General features: G+C 38.3%; 1 protein-coding gene across 1 annotated transcript; it reads right to left on the reverse strand.

The window, feature by feature from the left end:
• Positions 1-2,048: 2,048 nt before the first annotated feature.
• Positions 2,049-9,239, reverse strand: MLANA (melan-A). Its single transcript, XM_054651913.2, has 5 exons — positions 9,063-9,239; positions 8,070-8,168; positions 5,777-5,873; positions 3,602-3,703; positions 2,049-2,658 (listed from the first exon to the last, which is right to left on the reverse strand). The coding sequence occupies exons 2-5, from the start codon at positions 8,141-8,143 to the stop codon at positions 2,590-2,592; spliced, it is 342 nt and encodes a 113-aa protein (XP_054507888.1). The 5' UTR covers positions 8,144-8,168; positions 9,063-9,239; the 3' UTR covers positions 2,049-2,589.
• Between the last annotated feature and the right edge of the window lie 7,717 nt (positions 9,240-16,956).

Here is a 16,956-nt window from a genome sequence, read left to right on the forward strand (position 1 = left end):
TGTAATACAAGGCATCTGATAGAAGCCTGATTGCAAAGCGGGTAAAAACCAGAGGAACAGAAGGTCTTTGACTTTTATGTCCTTTCTATTACATACATGACCAAACTAAAGAAATTATGAATCTAAATTTTGGTGACCAGTTGCTGGGGTCATATAACTGTCTAATCTGAAACACTTTCCAGGAAGGTTGAACACCCACCCTATACCATGTTCTCCATGTACAGTAGTTAAAACACTTCTGTGCATTTCTCTTTAAAGGAGCAGATGTCCTGGAATGTTTTAACTAGTCTTTGGTAAAGTGCAGTGTTATGGAGTGCAATACAGAAAGTACCAGTTCTTGCATCATGCAACTTTGGCAATTACAGGTCTCTTGTTTTCAAGGTCTGACCTGTCTTGTATCAGTGTTTCTTTGTTTTAATGAGTCAGCAGCCAGACTCTGCCATGTACCATCACTGGGTATAGAGCCAGATTTGAAAAATGGAACTTAGAATGGCATTCAGCACGAGTAATGAAGTTTACAACTATTTGAGTGCTCTGTGAAGCTCTATTTCATGCTCTTATTTTAATGCACTTAAATCTGAGACCACTGTTTGACTGTGTCTATAAAGTAAAAATACTACTTTCACCAGAAGAAAAAAGGAGATGACTTTCTGAAAACTAAGGATACGTTACCAGGAGGGCTTATCTATCCTTTAAGTATCTATAAATTCAGCTCAAAGTTTAATTGTCCCAGTTCTGGCTGCTGAAGAGTTTTAACAATTTAGCCTTACATAGTTCCACATTTCTACTTCATCAGTATTAACTTCTTCATGAGCTTTTGCAACATCTGGTAATATATTTAATTCTGACACTACTAAAAATGTGTGCAATCAAGTAAAGCTTTTTGAACTCTAAGCACTTCTTCATAGTAAATAATCTCTATTAATTTTTTAATTGATTTTTTTCTCAGACATGAGAAAATGACTGCATATGTCAGTTCTATTCCACTGTAGTGCTACAATCTTTTGAAAGGCAGCTGCCCTAGAGTAGAGAAATGCTGAGTGCTGAGCTGCTAAAGATATCAGCACCGAGTTTTATCTTGCCAGTCCTGCAAGAAAATTAGTCAGCCATTGTGTTCTACATCTCTAGTGCTTACTAGCTATAAGATGGTGTTTTTTATGTTTTCCTGTGTATTCTTCTTCCTGTTGCTAAATAATTCCACAATTTTTTTCCTGACAGGCGGATATTGGAAATTACTGATATTTATTACCTTCCAACAATTTTAATCTATATAAACATTTTTATTACAGAAGAAACATTTCAAAAAACCCATCTTTATTATTTGTCAACATAAATGGAGTTTGTGTTAGGCAAGTAACCCGTGCCTTGTGTTGAAAACTTATTTTGTTTTATTGTGTTTGTGTATTTCATGACAAAGAACTAGATTCTTTACTAATAGCAGTTAATAATTGCTTTATGAAATCAGTTTTCTTCTGTAACTACTTTTGATTTTAATGAATGTTGTACCATTCTAGCTGTCTCCTGTGAGATATTAGGCCTTGTGTATAAATTTACTGATCTGCATATAATCTTAAGTAATAATCTGGCAAGCAAGCAATAACAAAAAGGCTGAGTAAACAGTAACTATCAAATGTATGTAGCCAGTTTATGCATATCAAAATCCTTAGTTTTGTATTACTGCTAGTGTTCTGACAAGCTTGGGAAATTAACATCTAGGAGTCTGCTGTATTCTGTATTCTTCAAGAAACATGTTTTTTGTGCATTTTCTTATATAGTTTCATCATATTAGAAAGAAATTACATGTAAGTCTTTAAATTTACAAAGTGCTTTTGCTCTCTCACATGACTGCCACAAGGAAATGAAAGAGGATGTCATTATATCCATTGCAGTATGAAATAATATGGACTCCAAGTTGCCTGGATTGATCGTGTTTTATAAGGAATTAATTCATTACAGGTACATAAACAAGTAATGTGAGGTTAAAGTGTGTTGTAAAACATAGTCACTTTTTGGAAGTAGATTTTAAAACTGCTGGTGAGGAAAACAGTTTGTAAAAGGACATGTAGTCAAAATTGTTTGGTTCATTTTGTGACAGATTCTTTTACATTACATTCTAAGGAATAGTTGTTTGAGGTTTTTTTGGGGTTTTTTTTGGGTTTTTTTGTGGGTTTTTTTTTTTTGTTTGTGTGTCTGTTGTTGTTTTGGTTTTTTGGGGCTTTTTGTTATTTTTTTAAAGAAAGGGAAAGATGAAGACAAAGGTGCTGTCACTTTTTACTCTAATTGATACTGAACAGCGTGTCACTACAGATCTATGTAGACCTGTGAAGGATTCAAGATGACTAGACCATAATGTATTAATCTGACTGCAAGAAGTAAAAAGCTTAAAACAAAAGCACATTCAGATTTATTAAGGCATTTCAAGGACCAGTTCTGTAAATTAGGCAGGAATACTTTTCAGCAACTGCTAATGAAGACATGTTTTTTTCTTTTATATGATTGTAGCTTTAAGCAAGTTAAGCATGTACAGGAAATAAAGAGCGAGCAGGAGTGAATGGAATCACTATGTTGATGGTTTCAAATTTCATCTTTTCATGGTGAATAAGGTGGTGGTGACTGATCTGCAGCAATTTTGTCATAAGCTGGTGGAGCATCAGGTACCTGTGGTAAGGAAAATGGGTATGAAAGATCAAAAAATATCCCAATTGAATTATAAGGAAAATGACAACAATTATAAGGAAAATTAAACACACAGCAAGATATTTACCACCATATTAGATACAGTTCTATGACTTAAAGAAGCCAAGCTCATTCATTGTGTCTATTTTTTAAGTAGTATGTTTTCTGGTTTTGCATCAGATTCACTTTATTGCTATTGTTCATCCAAAGAGAGAATTTTCAATGTTAAAAAGGCAGGAATAATTTTCTGATATATATGGGATGGTTTTAGATTGATAATTCAGACAAATATTGAAGGTTTTAAGAGTCTTGATGCAGGCATATTGTGGTATTTCTAGTGGTAAAAATTTAAGCACCTTATTTTAAATGTTTGAGGTTAGCCTCTTCTCAATTCTAAAGCAATTTAAACACACCCATTTATATATACTTATCACTTAATTTACCATTTTGAAAATTGAAAGCTTGAATACAATCATCTTTCTGTAATTAGAAGAGCTAACACATTGAAGTTTTATAATATACTCTGATAATGCTTATCAGAGTATAGTGTGTACAGACACAGTTTTGTTGTTTGTCTGAATGGTAGAAAATCAGTTAGGGAGATGTTTGGGGTTTTTCAGTATTTTTCAGCATTCAGGTGTTGCATCATTCTAATAGATTGCAAAATGATCATACAGCTTAAGAATAAATACAAATTGAAGACAATAGTTTTAAAGTAAGCATTTTAAATAGTAGATGTAATATTTTTCTTTAGTTTTTCACAGTACAACTTTTTCCAAATACTACTTTCTAAGTTGATATTGAAGCACTGAAGACTTAAAGTAGGAGAGAATACACCATGGGAGAAATCATCAAGTGTCTGTTTAACAATATTATCTCACCATGTCTTACTCAGTTTTAAGTGAGGTCTTGACTTGCAACTTACCACAGAATTAAAGTCTCTGTAGTCCTGCAGAGCCATTTTGCAGTCCAGTATTTCTCCCTCACCTACCACGTTTCGTATTGTGCTCACACTAGAGCTTTTGCTCTGTGACAGATCATAAAGAAATATGGGAGGTGAAAGGAAGAAGAGATTGTGAAGTTGGTGCAAAACTTGACAGCACATATACAGTATGTATTGGAATCTGGGATTAGACACAATGCAAGTAAGAAAAATACCTCACCTAACACTTTTTGCTGTCTCTGCTGAGACATATGCTCTCTCTCCTGTGTAATCCAGCTACATTGACAGAAAAATAAGTACTGCATTTTTCAGACTGATGCAGGAACTGACATCTTATGTACCCAAATGCCTCCTGTTTTTTATGCCAGCTATTTTTTTCCTTAATCCCAAACCTTTTTGTTTTCCATTTTTTCAGCATTTCTTTTGTACACGTTCTGTACCAATTCTCCCCTAGCCAGAAATAGCCTAAGAAAAAATTGATTTTCAAAACCAGAAAGTAGAAATCTCTCACGAGATGGAATCAAAAAACAGATTATGCTTTTTGCCAGGACATGCAAAACAGACATTTGGTTTGATTTTTGAAGGGGTTTTTTGAGTATTACCTTCATTTTTTGCAACATTTCACTAAGAAAGTTCAGCTTTCAGGTATTCCGACAGTTGATATATGTATTGGATAGATAACTGGATAATTGGAGAGAAAGAGACTGAGACAAAGTAACCAGAAACAGCAAGGAAATGGAGTTGCTGACTTAGATGAGACCTTTGCTGGGTTTTTTAGTCACAAACAGTTACTTATATCCTCTTCAAAATATTAGGTTAACTAAAAGATACTGTAAAACACGTATTTGCCTAAAGCTTTTCTTGGTTTCAGCTGGAGTAGAGTTCATTTTCTTTTAAACAGCTGGTACAGTGCTTTGTTTTGGATTCATCATGAGACTAATGCTGGTAACACAATGATTATTTGGTTTTTGTTCAGTAGCTCTTGCTCTAAGTCAGAGACTTTTCAGTCGCTCATGCTTTGCCATTGAGAGGATGCACGAGAAACAGGGAGGGCTCGTGGCTGGGGCACCTGACCTGGACTAGTCAAAGGGACATTCCACACTGGAGAACATCACGCTCAGTGTAAAAATAAGGGATTTGGCTGGGAGGAGCTGATTGCTGCTCAGGAATGAGATGGACATCAGTTAGGGGTGGTGAGAAACTGTTTTGGGCATCACTTGTTCCTTTGGGGTTTTAGTCCTCTCTTTCTCACCTTTTTTATGATGATCATTAGTAGTAGATGAATATATTTTGTTTCAATTACTGAGCTGTTCTAATTTAACCCCTGAAGTTCGCCTTTTCTTTCCTATTCTCCTCCACACCAGGGTGGCAGTGAGAAATAAGCAAGTGTCTACACAGTGATTAATTGCTGTCTGGGGTTAAACCATAACAAGCTTTCACTTGAAAGAATTAAAAAAGACCTCCCTTTCATAGAAGATGGAGCAAAACTTAAAAAATAAAGTTTTGGAACTTCTAACAGCAGTTGTTATGAGAGAGATTGTACCTTTTTTTTAAAATAGCTTCTAAGAAGACACAGATGAAAATATTTTTAAAGTAGTCTTTAGAAAACAAATCTCAAACCTGTCCACTTTTTTGTAAATCTTAAAATTGCAAGTCGAATTTTGCATGGATGAATCTCACATCACCCATAGGTGAGCGTATTTACCTTCTCTTCTTCCTGGATTTACTCTAATTTACCCCTTATTTAGGGGTAAATCTTATGAACAGTGAATATATTACTTTTATTTAAATGAAAGGATACTGAATGTCTCTTCATTTTGTGTAAATATAAATAGAGTGCTTTCTACAAATAATTTTTTTTACTGATCTTACAAAATTTACAGATAAATTTTTTTATTGATATGTTGTGCAAAGTTGGGCAACTGGTTTCATGTCCCTTTGCTTCTGGTTCTTCTTACCCCTTTGTCTGACTTATATGTTCTTTGGGGCAGGTTGTGTTTCATATGTGGTTTTGTCTGTGACATATGTCAGTGTAAATACTGCTTGAGATAGTGATGTCCTGTTACAGATTTTATGTTCTCTGCATTATTGTTATGCAAATCAAGGTAATTTGTTGTCAAAATAATAGCATGAGAGAAAATGAGCTGCCACACTTACCTGCAGACTTTTGTAGCCACTACGTCTTTTGTAATACCAGCAGCCAAAGGCAAGTAAAATTGCCAGCACCAAAATGAAAAGTCCAATACCCAGAGCTCTGTTGGGAAAGCAAAACAAAATTTGCACCACAACTAAATGCATCCTCCCAGGAGCAAGTATGGTTAGACCAAAAGTTTGTGTCAGCAACTTTTTATCAGAGGAAGCCATGGAGCAGAATTTACTTCAGAAAATAGGCAAAGTATCAATAACCTCATTTAGTTTCTGTAGATTTAGCTGTTAGCTAATTTCTCTACCAAGTTCTTATAAACATTTTAAAAATATATTTATTTAAAATAATTATCTACCAGTGACTACTAATTCCAAAAACATACCTGTCTGTAAGTCTCTCAAATCACAGCATTGTGATATTGCAAGTGAATGTGAATTAAATTAAATGCCACATCTGCAATGATGCAGCTCATGTTTCTTTGCTAAATTTCTTTGGGCAGCAAGTATTTAAAATGTATCATAATTGCATCATATTGCAACAACTTCTAATGAAGGAAGTTTTTTTTTTGATGCATAAAACACATTGCAACCTTAAAACATGAGTAAGAACCTTTGAATTATTCATAAAGAGTTCTATAAGGATTTAGTTCTTGCATGACATACCAGGCACATTGTTGGCATCACTGGGTCATTTTAGGGAAAATATGTTTTGCAAATTGTGCTGTAAAACACCCTTCCCTCACTGCTTGCTGAGGACTTGGCAGAAGCAGCACATTTCCACTTTACATCAAAAAGCAAGCTGACAAAGTAATTTCAAATTTCCTAGTCACAAAAAGCCTTCCTTTAGTTTTAATATCCTCCCTGTTGAGAAATACTGAATTCATTCCCCATTTTTTTGTTCTTTCCCTGTTCAGGAACAGAAGAATATATGAAATGATTAAGGGGAAAAGAGTATGGGGAAAAATTGCTGTGTGAATCAGGATAAACCCATTCTAACATACACAGAGTTCACAGCAGTCACTTTCTGTTGCAGCCAAAGTTGTGAGATGGCTCCACTGGTTTTCCTACTCTCGCCAGCACAGTTGAAACTTGGAGGGACTACTTCTCCAGGCAACTGGTGCCCTCCCTACATTTTTAGACTTCTTGCTTGTCACATGTTGTGTTGTTTTAGCCATCCATTAGCCTGTATGCCCCTGTCCCGGTTTAGGGCAAATTTAGGAGAAAACCCAGGATGTGTTTCTGGAGCTGGTACTTCTGACTGCACATTTGCCATCTAACTCCTTACCTAACTACTCACAGGCTAGTATGGAAAGTGTGTATGCAATTTCTTGCCATTCCAGTTAAAGCTGAAGTTCTGCTGCAAAGAATCTAGGGCTCATATCTAGAATACTTCTGGTACTGGAAGGAGAAGGTCACTTTTGGTACTGGAAGGAGAGGGTCACATATCTAGAAAAACTACTTACAGATGCAGCCACGAGAATTCACAGCAGTTAGAGGTGAGCATGCCTAGTTTCAAGTGCTGAAATATGACTAGCCTGCCTTTTTTTTTTTTTTTTTTTTTTTTTTTTTTTAGAACTGAACTGCTTTGGATGGACTATTAGAGAGCTTTCCCCTTTGTTTCTTCTTTCCGCCAGGGCTGATGGGAGAGCAGCTATCTTGCAGTATGAGTGTTTGCAACAAGTCATAGTTTGGGGCCCAGTAAGCCAGTACTAACACAATTCACATACAGATATTCCAAGCACACTGGAATTACTTGCCTTATGTAGTAAAACGAGCAGTTGGGTGGTGTCTCTAATAATCCCAGACCAAACATATTTTATTGTAATTCAAAGATAAAAAATATTTGGTAGAAACAATTTGGGAGTCATGTTTGTATGGCACTGAAGTATTTTGCTCTTTTTTTTAACCATTTCTCTGGGGGGTTTTCGCCATTCTTTAGGGTGAGACAATGTCTCTTTGAGGTTCCTAAGAGAGGTCTGTGAATCTAGAGATTTAGGGTACAGATCACCTTGCAACAGCCTTAGAAGTAAACTCTAAATAAACCTCAATATACCTGGTAAAGGATGATGACTTGTGATCATATTATTTAACTCTAGATTCTTGAATTCTGCAATTCTGATTTTTCATATCATTGATGGCTCTCTAAGGTTGCCCCTTGACAAACATTAGAGAGACCTATAAGATAGTTAAAAGGCACTCCATCTATATACAACAGTGAATTTTTTTGATACAATTTTCTGGTTTTCTTTCAATACAAATTTTTTCACCAGCTTACATGCTAACATAAGTTTTAATTCACACTTACTCTTCCACTGCAAAATAGACATGTCCTTTCCCTCTAAAGTGGTTGCTGTCCAGGTGGTTATATCTTCTGGGCATTTTGTGAGATTGGTCCTGCTCAAACCTACAGGGTAGAAACACAGTGTGTCAGTGTGATAAATGATTTGTTACCATTGAAGCTTAATATTTTCAGCTTCTTTGTTTTAATGTGAGCATTTTAGAGAGGCAGGATAATCTGAAATTTTCAGAATCAAGTAGATTCCTATACACACACAACTAAATTCCAATTTAGGATAAAGCTCAAAACCATAACTATAAGTTTACATATTAGTATCATCACTGACATCAAGGTGTTTGCAGCTGAGTGTAACAAGTTTGCAGAATTTGATGTGGTCTGTTTAGGTACCAAGCGATGGCAGATTTCTAAAGCAAAATTGAGAATATAGAAAAAAAGGCAATTTTCCTGGACAAGAAAAACTATTTAGAAGAAAAAATAATACTGATCTTAACAATAGTTGTTTTTCTGTTCTGTAATTCCCTGTAAACACTCAGGGGATAGGTTTTCAGTCACTGGATGCTCTCAGAGATCTGTTGAATTTCAGATGGGAATACTGATTCATGTCTGCTGACAATCTAAACTCAGATGTGTAGTAATTAATTTTATTTGTAAATAAAATTGTAATCTATATTACAATCTTTATTCCCAATCTTAAGGTGGTAATCACAGCTGTCTGAACAGTTAAAAATCTATTCCATCAAATATAGTGAAGAAGAAATCCTCATGTAATCATGTTTCTGTAATGTGAAGAGCACAACAACAGATCCTTACTTGATTGTATCCCACTAATCTACCCACCCCATACAAGTAAATTAGAAAACACAATGACTTTACTGAAGATAATTCTAGCCAAGGAAATAAAGCATATTGAGTTCACTTAGAGACAATCAAGCCTCTTCTAAAGCATAATTTTTAAACAAAGCTGAAAACTTTGTGTAAAACAAAAAATATAAATCTTACCTTCTTCAGACCTGTATTCTGTCTGTTAACTGAAGGCATATGCAGCTTTCTTTTACTTGGTCTGTTTTTTTCTCCTTTGATCTGTCCTCTTATGACTATCACGAGTTTAAATTCCTTTCAGTTCAGCTTCTGAATGCATTAATTAGCGTGAAAGGGGCAAGGAGACAACTTCTCATTTTATTCTGCATCCTTCCCTCTTAAAAAGCAGCAGAAAAATCTGTTATTTCTTGATTAATTACATGTGCTCTGAGAGACAGCCCAACACCTTTTTACCTGCCCAATAAGCACAAGCTCCTGGAGTGGGCAGACTGTTTCTAGATTCAAACATGTTTTCATTTAAGGCTGCTTATATTATTAGAGAGGACTGGTATTTTTGCATGTATTTACTATAGCTTTGTTTGTGCAGTCTTTTTGTACCATTTTAACACTGTGCAATATAGTATATGTAGACCAAAACTCGTTATCCTGTGACAGAAGTGTCTTTGATTAAGGTAAGTAGAGTTTAATTCTATACTGAGAAGCAAATACTGCAACAAAAAGAGGGTACATCCCATGGGCTGCAGAACTAATGAAGCCGGGCTTTTGCCTTTGTTAATGCTGTAGTAATTCCATTTACAAGGTCAGGCAAGAAGTGGCAGCCTGTGATTGATTCAAAGGTCTGGGTACTGTGATATACCAGCAGTTAGTTACTGCCAAAAGAGCAAGGAGATAAAAGAGCCATCTTCTGCTTGTCATTTGTCCTAATGAATCATTAATCTGAGCCTCTCTGTCCCTCTAAAATTTTTTTTTAAGTTTGAAGGATTAAACCTTTTTAAGGTTTTACTTGTCTTTGAAGCTGTGCACAGGGCTCTAAATATAGTAAAAATGGCTGACACACTCAAGAGAAAATTCCTTACACAGGGCACCAGTTGTGGGAATACCAGTCATTGGTTTTTCTGGGTCTGCACTGAAGGCACTTGAGACAGTAATTCGTGTTTGGACTCAAGTGTTTATTATTTCTTATCAGTAAAACAGTCTCACTACTCTGAGTTTGGCAGCTTTTCATTAGAAGGCACAAAATGGCTAACAATCTCTTGTTACAAGGTCTTTTAAGACTAAACTATCCAATTTAGAACTGACACCTAGATTATTTTCCCTTTTGACCCAATAACTGATCCCAAAGAGCCCGCAGCACATAATTTCTGCCCAATTACAACCTGCCACCCAAACCCATGGAGAAGAAGGAAGAAGAAGCATGAAGAAGAAACCCAGGATGACACCCTGTGCCCTCCATCTTGCTTCCATCCACAACATGCTAAAAATCCCAAAACCTAAATTTCTCACCAAGTAATACACGTACACTACTCTCTATAATCTATTTCAGACTTTTGAGGATTCTAGTCTATCTTGAAGTCTAAGAATGTCTTAGGATTCTAGTCTATCTTGAAGTCTTTCTCCATGAATGAGGGTCAAAGTCAGTGCTCCCCTGGGGGTCAGGGCACCCCAGAGCAGACAGAGAAATATTCCCAAGGTTTCCACAGGAAAGAACAGACAGTGTGATTGACCAACATTCATTTCATTAGGAAGTCAGATAAAAAGTATTAACATCAGTATTTTTTAGCTAGGATGGGGCTGATTCTTGTATTTTTCCTAATTATGGTAAAAATCTGACCTGTCTATATATTGTTTCATGGTAGTGCCTAGAGATCGGACCAGAGGCAGTGACCACAGTCTGAAACACAGGCTGTGCTCTCTGAACATCAGGAAACCCTTTTTTCTGTGAGGATGACTGGGCACTGGCACAGGTTGCCCAGAGAGTTTGTCGAGTCTCCCCCACTGGAGATCTGCAAAAGCCATTTGGGCACAGTCATGGGCAACCAGCTCCAAATGGCTCTGCTGCAGCAGGGGTTAGACCACAGGACCTCCAGAGGTGCCTTCCAAACTCTGTCATTCTGTTATTAATGCCAGATCTAGTTGGTTTTGCTAGACCCGGTAAAAGTTTGAAGCAACACAGTTTTTGCAGAGGGGAAAACAAAGGGTACAGGAAGAATGAACAGTGAGGAGCATAAATTTGCTAATTTGGGCAAGTTAACTCAGATGAACTCAATAGGAATTTCAAAGGTGAAAGAGATGCAGGGAAGTTTCTGTAAATATCCATGTATGTAAAACTGTAAGTGGACGCTATTACAGTCTGTCAAGTTCCTAAGAGACATGCCAGCCCTTGTGCACTCTGAAATGTTGTAAAGTTCCTTATCAAATCATGTGTTTTCCTGAAGAAAAGCTTCACTTCTGGAAGAGGATGATAACTAAAGCTTGCTTGATCAAGCTGCTTGATCTTGTGAGAACCAAAACATTAATAAAGAAAATCCACGTGATTTCTTCATGTAGCAAAACCAGTCTCTGACCCTTACGTCCCTCAAGTGATGTGTAGGGTAAAATGTCAACTGCTTGAGTATTATGTGTTCTGAATGAATCTCTTGTTAATAGTATAACAGGAAAGGGAAAAAAAACCAAACAGTTTTGTCATGGATCTGTGGTGCCCTCTGGAATGTAAATGCAGAATGCTGCTATTGAGGATTTGGATGGATGAAGAGATGAAACACCACATCCTGCTTTTGATCTCAATCTTTTTACAAAATGTTATTTCTCTGATACAGTGCTGCTAACTCCATCAGTGTAAAGTCACTAGGGTTGACACATGGATTCCAAAGGTGTTTTGTTTTCAAAGATAACTTTTCAGGAGTAGAGGATGGAAGAGGAGTACTTTGGAGAAACCCCAGAGTAACCCAGCTTTTTTCTTACAGCCAAACCTGTGGCAAATCCAGGACACTCTGATGAATCTTGGTGAAATGTAGGAAATGAATGCTTCTGGTGTAACTAAAAATAACAGGCTTGACCTTTGAAAAAGAATAGCTGTTAGTTGGTTTTGTGCTGTTGACATTATGATCCCATCTTTCTAGGACAAGATTCTGGGATTTTTATTAATTTAATTCCTTTAATTGATAATTATTTTTCTCTGATATTTGAGGCTTCCTACAGCACACAGAGCAAAGAAAAACAAGTACAACCTGATTTAGTTTTGAATTTTATGGGAAACTCACAGGTATTTCACTGCTAAATCTACATTACCAGTAACACAGTACAGTAAGAGAAAATAAGGAATTATATCCCTTTCAGTTTGTCCTGAGGATCCTTGTCTGTCCATCGTTTGGGGATTTACTTTGAAGGAGGTGTTGTCTGGCTTCCATACTGAAGAACTCCACTTTAGGCTGGATTTGAAGCTTTTTGAAAAGAAGCTATTCCTCAAGTTGCTTCTACCTTGACTGCAGGCCCCTCCAGGGAGCAACATGTCCTGTGCAAATGCCTTGCACAAGCACCATAAATATGTTCATCCTGAAAGCCTGGTTCATGACAGAAACTTCCTCCTCAAGTAATTTCCAAATGAATCTGTGGTCCTTACTGTCAGACCCATCTCCCTCTGCTCCACCTCTAAATCTTACAGTAAAAGAAGGAATGGTAGTCTTAATCCCGTAGAAGCTGTGCCAAGAGAATGTCATGATTACAGTGGTGCCTTTGTTACTCTACCATGTTTTTCTAAAGAAAAATGTCTGAACAGCTTTCTGGCAGTTTTCCTTTGCTCCTATTTTGTCTGTGGTAAACCGGACAAGGGCATTGTTCAGATTTGTGGGGCTTTCTTCATGAGATGCAGAATGATCAGCCATAGGGGAAAAACTTTTGGATTCAGTTGGATGCTATCAAGGTGAGGTTGAATTGTTTCCCTTGCATCTAATTTCAGAAGGACATACCTGGATTCAAGAGAATGGTAGTGCTTTCCAAAGCCTCATGACCCTGTTTCCACTGAAACGAACTTTGCTAACTTTTGGGGTGAGAAACTCCTTACAGGTGGGCTGCTGATTTAGGCCTCTGAGGCCATCTATTGAAGAAAGTTAGTATAGTCAACACTGACTACATTCTTAGAACTTGGATCAAAAGAGTCCTTTGCAATAGGTTGCTCAGGGAGGTGGTAGAGTCACCATCCCTGAAGATGTTTCAGAGGCATGTGCACTGGACAATGTGGTTTGGATTTAGAGGTGACAGTGGCAGTGCTGGGTGGATGGTTGGACTTGATGATCTTAAAGGTCTCTGAACACTGGTGATTCTGTGATTCTAAGTAATCCCTGTATTAAGAGTCCAGTGAAATTTAACTTGAAATATTAATTAATTTAACTTGGAGCTGCAGCTGAAGTAAAAGCAGTTCCAAAATAAATACAAACACTCAGTACTTGAGCTCTGGATATGAGGGGAGCTGACTTCAGGCTGCTCAGGGAATTAGTGAGTTAGATACCCTGGAAAGATACCTGCTTTTGCCGGTGCTGGAGTCTGTCAATGCTGGTCACATTTTAACCACCATCTTCTAAGGGCATAGGAAGAGGCAATTCCCAAATGCCAGAAGTCAAGCAGGGGAGGCAGAAGATGGCTTGGCTGAGCAGGAATCTTCTTTGGGAGGTAGAGGCAAGAAAAGAGGGTGTAGGCTCAGCAGAAGCAAGGTCAGATGACATGGGAGGATTACAGAGATGCTGCTCCCCACTGCAGAGAGAAAATTTGTCATGCTGAAACAGTAAAAAGCTTTTTCAAATATATTAATGGCAAAAGGCAGTGTAGAAATAACATCAGCCTGTTACAGGATGAGGATGATCATCTCAAAAACAGCGACATGGACAAGGCCGAGATGTTCAACACTTCCTTGTCTCTACTTTCGACACCAGTAAGGGACAAAGGGGATCCCACTGCCTGGAGCTGGAGTACCCTGGCTATGAGAATGATCAGCTCCCATGATCCTGAAATTGTACAAAATGTCCAGCCCACAGCTGGGTAAACACATCATGTGATGGGTGATCAACTGACTGATGGGCTGCACAAAGAGTTGCAGTGAATGGGGTGGCATCAGGCTGGTGACCTGTCACTAGTGGGGTTCCACAGGGCTCCACCTTAGGGCTTAGGTGCTCTTCAACATCTTAATGATTTGGACGCAGGACTTGAACACTAAGTTTGCTGAAGACATTAAATTGAGAGGAGATGTTCACTTCTTTGAAGGCAGAGAGGCCTTGCAGGGCTACATCGACAAATTGCAGGTCACCAAACAAATGAAGTTTAACAAGGGAAGGTGTCAGATTCTGGCCCTGAGATGAGACAACCCTGGATGTGTGTATAGACTAGGGAATGAGGCTGAAAAGCAGCACTGCAGGAAGGGACATCAGGGTCCTGGTCTGTGGAAAGTTGAACATGAGTCAGCAGTGCCCTGGCAGCCAGGAGGGCCACCCATGTCCTGGGGGCATCAGGGACAGCATCTCCAGCCAGGTAAAGGAGGGGATTGTCCTGCTATGCTCTGCTCTGGGACAGCCTCACCTTGAGTGCTGGGGGCAGCTCTGGGTGCCAGAGTAAAAGAGGGTAATGAGGACGCCTCCTGCCCAAAGGAGGGTGATGAGGAGGATGAGGTGTCTGGAGGGGAAGCCATGTGAGCAGTGGCTGAGGTCACTTGGTCTGTTCAGCCTGACTGAGGGGAGATCTCATTGGGGTCTTCAGCATCCTCATGAGGGGAAGAGGAGGGGCAGGCACTGATCTCTTCTCTGTGGTGACAGTGAGAGAACCCGAGGGAATGGCCTGAAGCTGTGTCAGGGGAGGTTTAGGTTCAGGAAAAGGTTCTTCACCCGGAGGGTAGTTGGGCACTGGAAGGGGCTCCCCCAAGGAAGTGGTCAGAGCACCAAGCCTGACAGAGTTCAAGAAGCATTTGGACAATGCTCTCAGGCACGTGGTGTGATTCGTTGGATGGTCAGGAGTTGAACTTCAATGATCCTGATTGACCCGTTCCAATTCAGTGTATCCCATGATTCTATGATTTGACTTCTTTTGTGCCATTAGACAGATACATAGCAACAAGATTGACAGTGTATCCAAGGGACTAATATTATTTAGTGCATTTAGCAAAGAAAATAAAAGTATTTCTCAGAAGATACTGTTCAGCCTGGTGGGAACCAGGGGAAATCTCCAGCCTGAGCCTTGACAAAGCTAGTTCTGAGCTCAGACTGGGCTGCTCAGGATTTCAGCCATTCGGGCCATGAAAGCCCCAAGGATGTTATCAGCCCAACTATGCCGGACTATGTCCGTGCTGCCAGGCTCTCCTCATAGCTTCAGCCTGAGCTCTCTCTGTTTCAGCTTTGCTGCTGCCTCATCCTCATACCATACACTGCTGTGAACAGCCCAGCTGCATCTCCTCTATTCCTCCCCTTGGTGCCAGGGATGCTGTTTGTTACCCCCAAAGCTGCTGCTCCCCTGGCTGAACCAGCCCACAGAGGTTCACAGAGGCTAAACCAGAGGTTCCACAGCCTCTCAGTGATCCTCTCCTGAACCCAGTCATCTTTGTCAACTTCTTTCCTGTGCTTTGCTGCTCCAAAATGCATGCACAACCATGGAGCAGCGGGGAACAATCCCCTCCCTTGACCTACTCCTTATGCCCCCGTTCTTCCAGCACAGTGTGCCACTAAGTGCCTTCTTCGCTGCCTATATCAAAATAAATTGGTGACAGGGCTTGTAAATAAAATACAGAATTTTAACAGAGTGCCAGAGCTGGAAACTGCATCTATTAAACATTTCCCCATTCTTCCCACCTCCAGCAATACCACCTCCACTTTATAAAATGAAGAGTTATTTTAAGTAGGAATGCTGCAGAAGACTGTAGAATAATACTCAGAAAAATCTAAAATTTTCAACTGATAAGTTTAAAAAGGATTTTTGTCAGGTGTGTCAGAGCCTTACTACAAGACAATCCACACTCAGTTCCTCTCCTTCCAATAAGCCCCCACAGGTAGTTGATTTATTAATGGTTCAGCTGATTCCTTGTAAGTTAAATTAAATTTTAGTTCTTATGAGACAAGAAGTAATTCTTTCAGATGAGAGATTTAAGTAAATTCAACTTCACAGAGGAAGTGTTTCAATGGTGAAAATTTATGAAGTTTTTAAGTAGGGCAGATATGATATTCATAATAGTTTGAAGGCTTTAAAGTGCTACATATTTTTCCTTTCAGTGTTTCTTTCTAGATGTTATTCAGCCTTTTCTCCCTTAAATTCTGTCTTTCCCTAATACAGTAAAATTACAAAAAAACCAGTTGTTTGGATACAGACTCTTTTTTATTCTTATAAATAGAGACTTTAGTCAAAGTATTTGCCTTAGGAAAATTGGAATGTGGGACTGAAGGGGACATCAGGAAGTCATCTAGCCCATTCTAGTACTCTGAAACACATATATTTATATCCTTGATTATGTGTTACCTATTCTCTGATGTCTCTGTATTTTCATATTCTGCATTCATATCCTGCATTGTATCTCAACAGGCAACAATGAAGCTTTTCCCATATTACATAACTGCTTTTCTGGGAATGATATAAATTACCAGTTGTCTTAACAACAAAAGGAATTAATCACGTTTTTTCCATCTCAGACTATTATGGATTTGAAGGCTGTTCTCATGCCCTATAAAAATTTTTTCTTCTAAACCAGGCAAACTTTATTTCTTATAATTTTCCCTTAATTTCTTAATTCTCTCATTTATGTTGAACTTAATTCTTTGCAACTCATGTACTTCTTCCAGTTAACTCTGTTTTGCAAGCATTATCTCCTCTGCATTACCGTTGTTATCTCCTCTATATTACCATAACACAGAAAGACATTTGCTATTTTAAATACAGGGTTGCATTTGAGATTCTCTACTCAGTTTGAAGTCCACTGTAGCCTTAGTTCTTCCTATACTACTCATCAATCCTTCTCCATTTTGTGTGGGTGTATTTTGCTTTTTACTTCTGATATCTAGGACTGCATTTCTCTCTACTGTATTCTGTTACTCATATAACTTTTACCTTT

This window comes from Agelaius phoeniceus, chromosome Z, assembly GCF_051311805.1.
Source record: "Agelaius phoeniceus isolate bAgePho1 chromosome Z, bAgePho1.hap1, whole genome shotgun sequence".
Taxonomy (NCBI): domain Eukaryota; kingdom Metazoa; phylum Chordata; class Aves; order Passeriformes; family Icteridae; genus Agelaius; species Agelaius phoeniceus.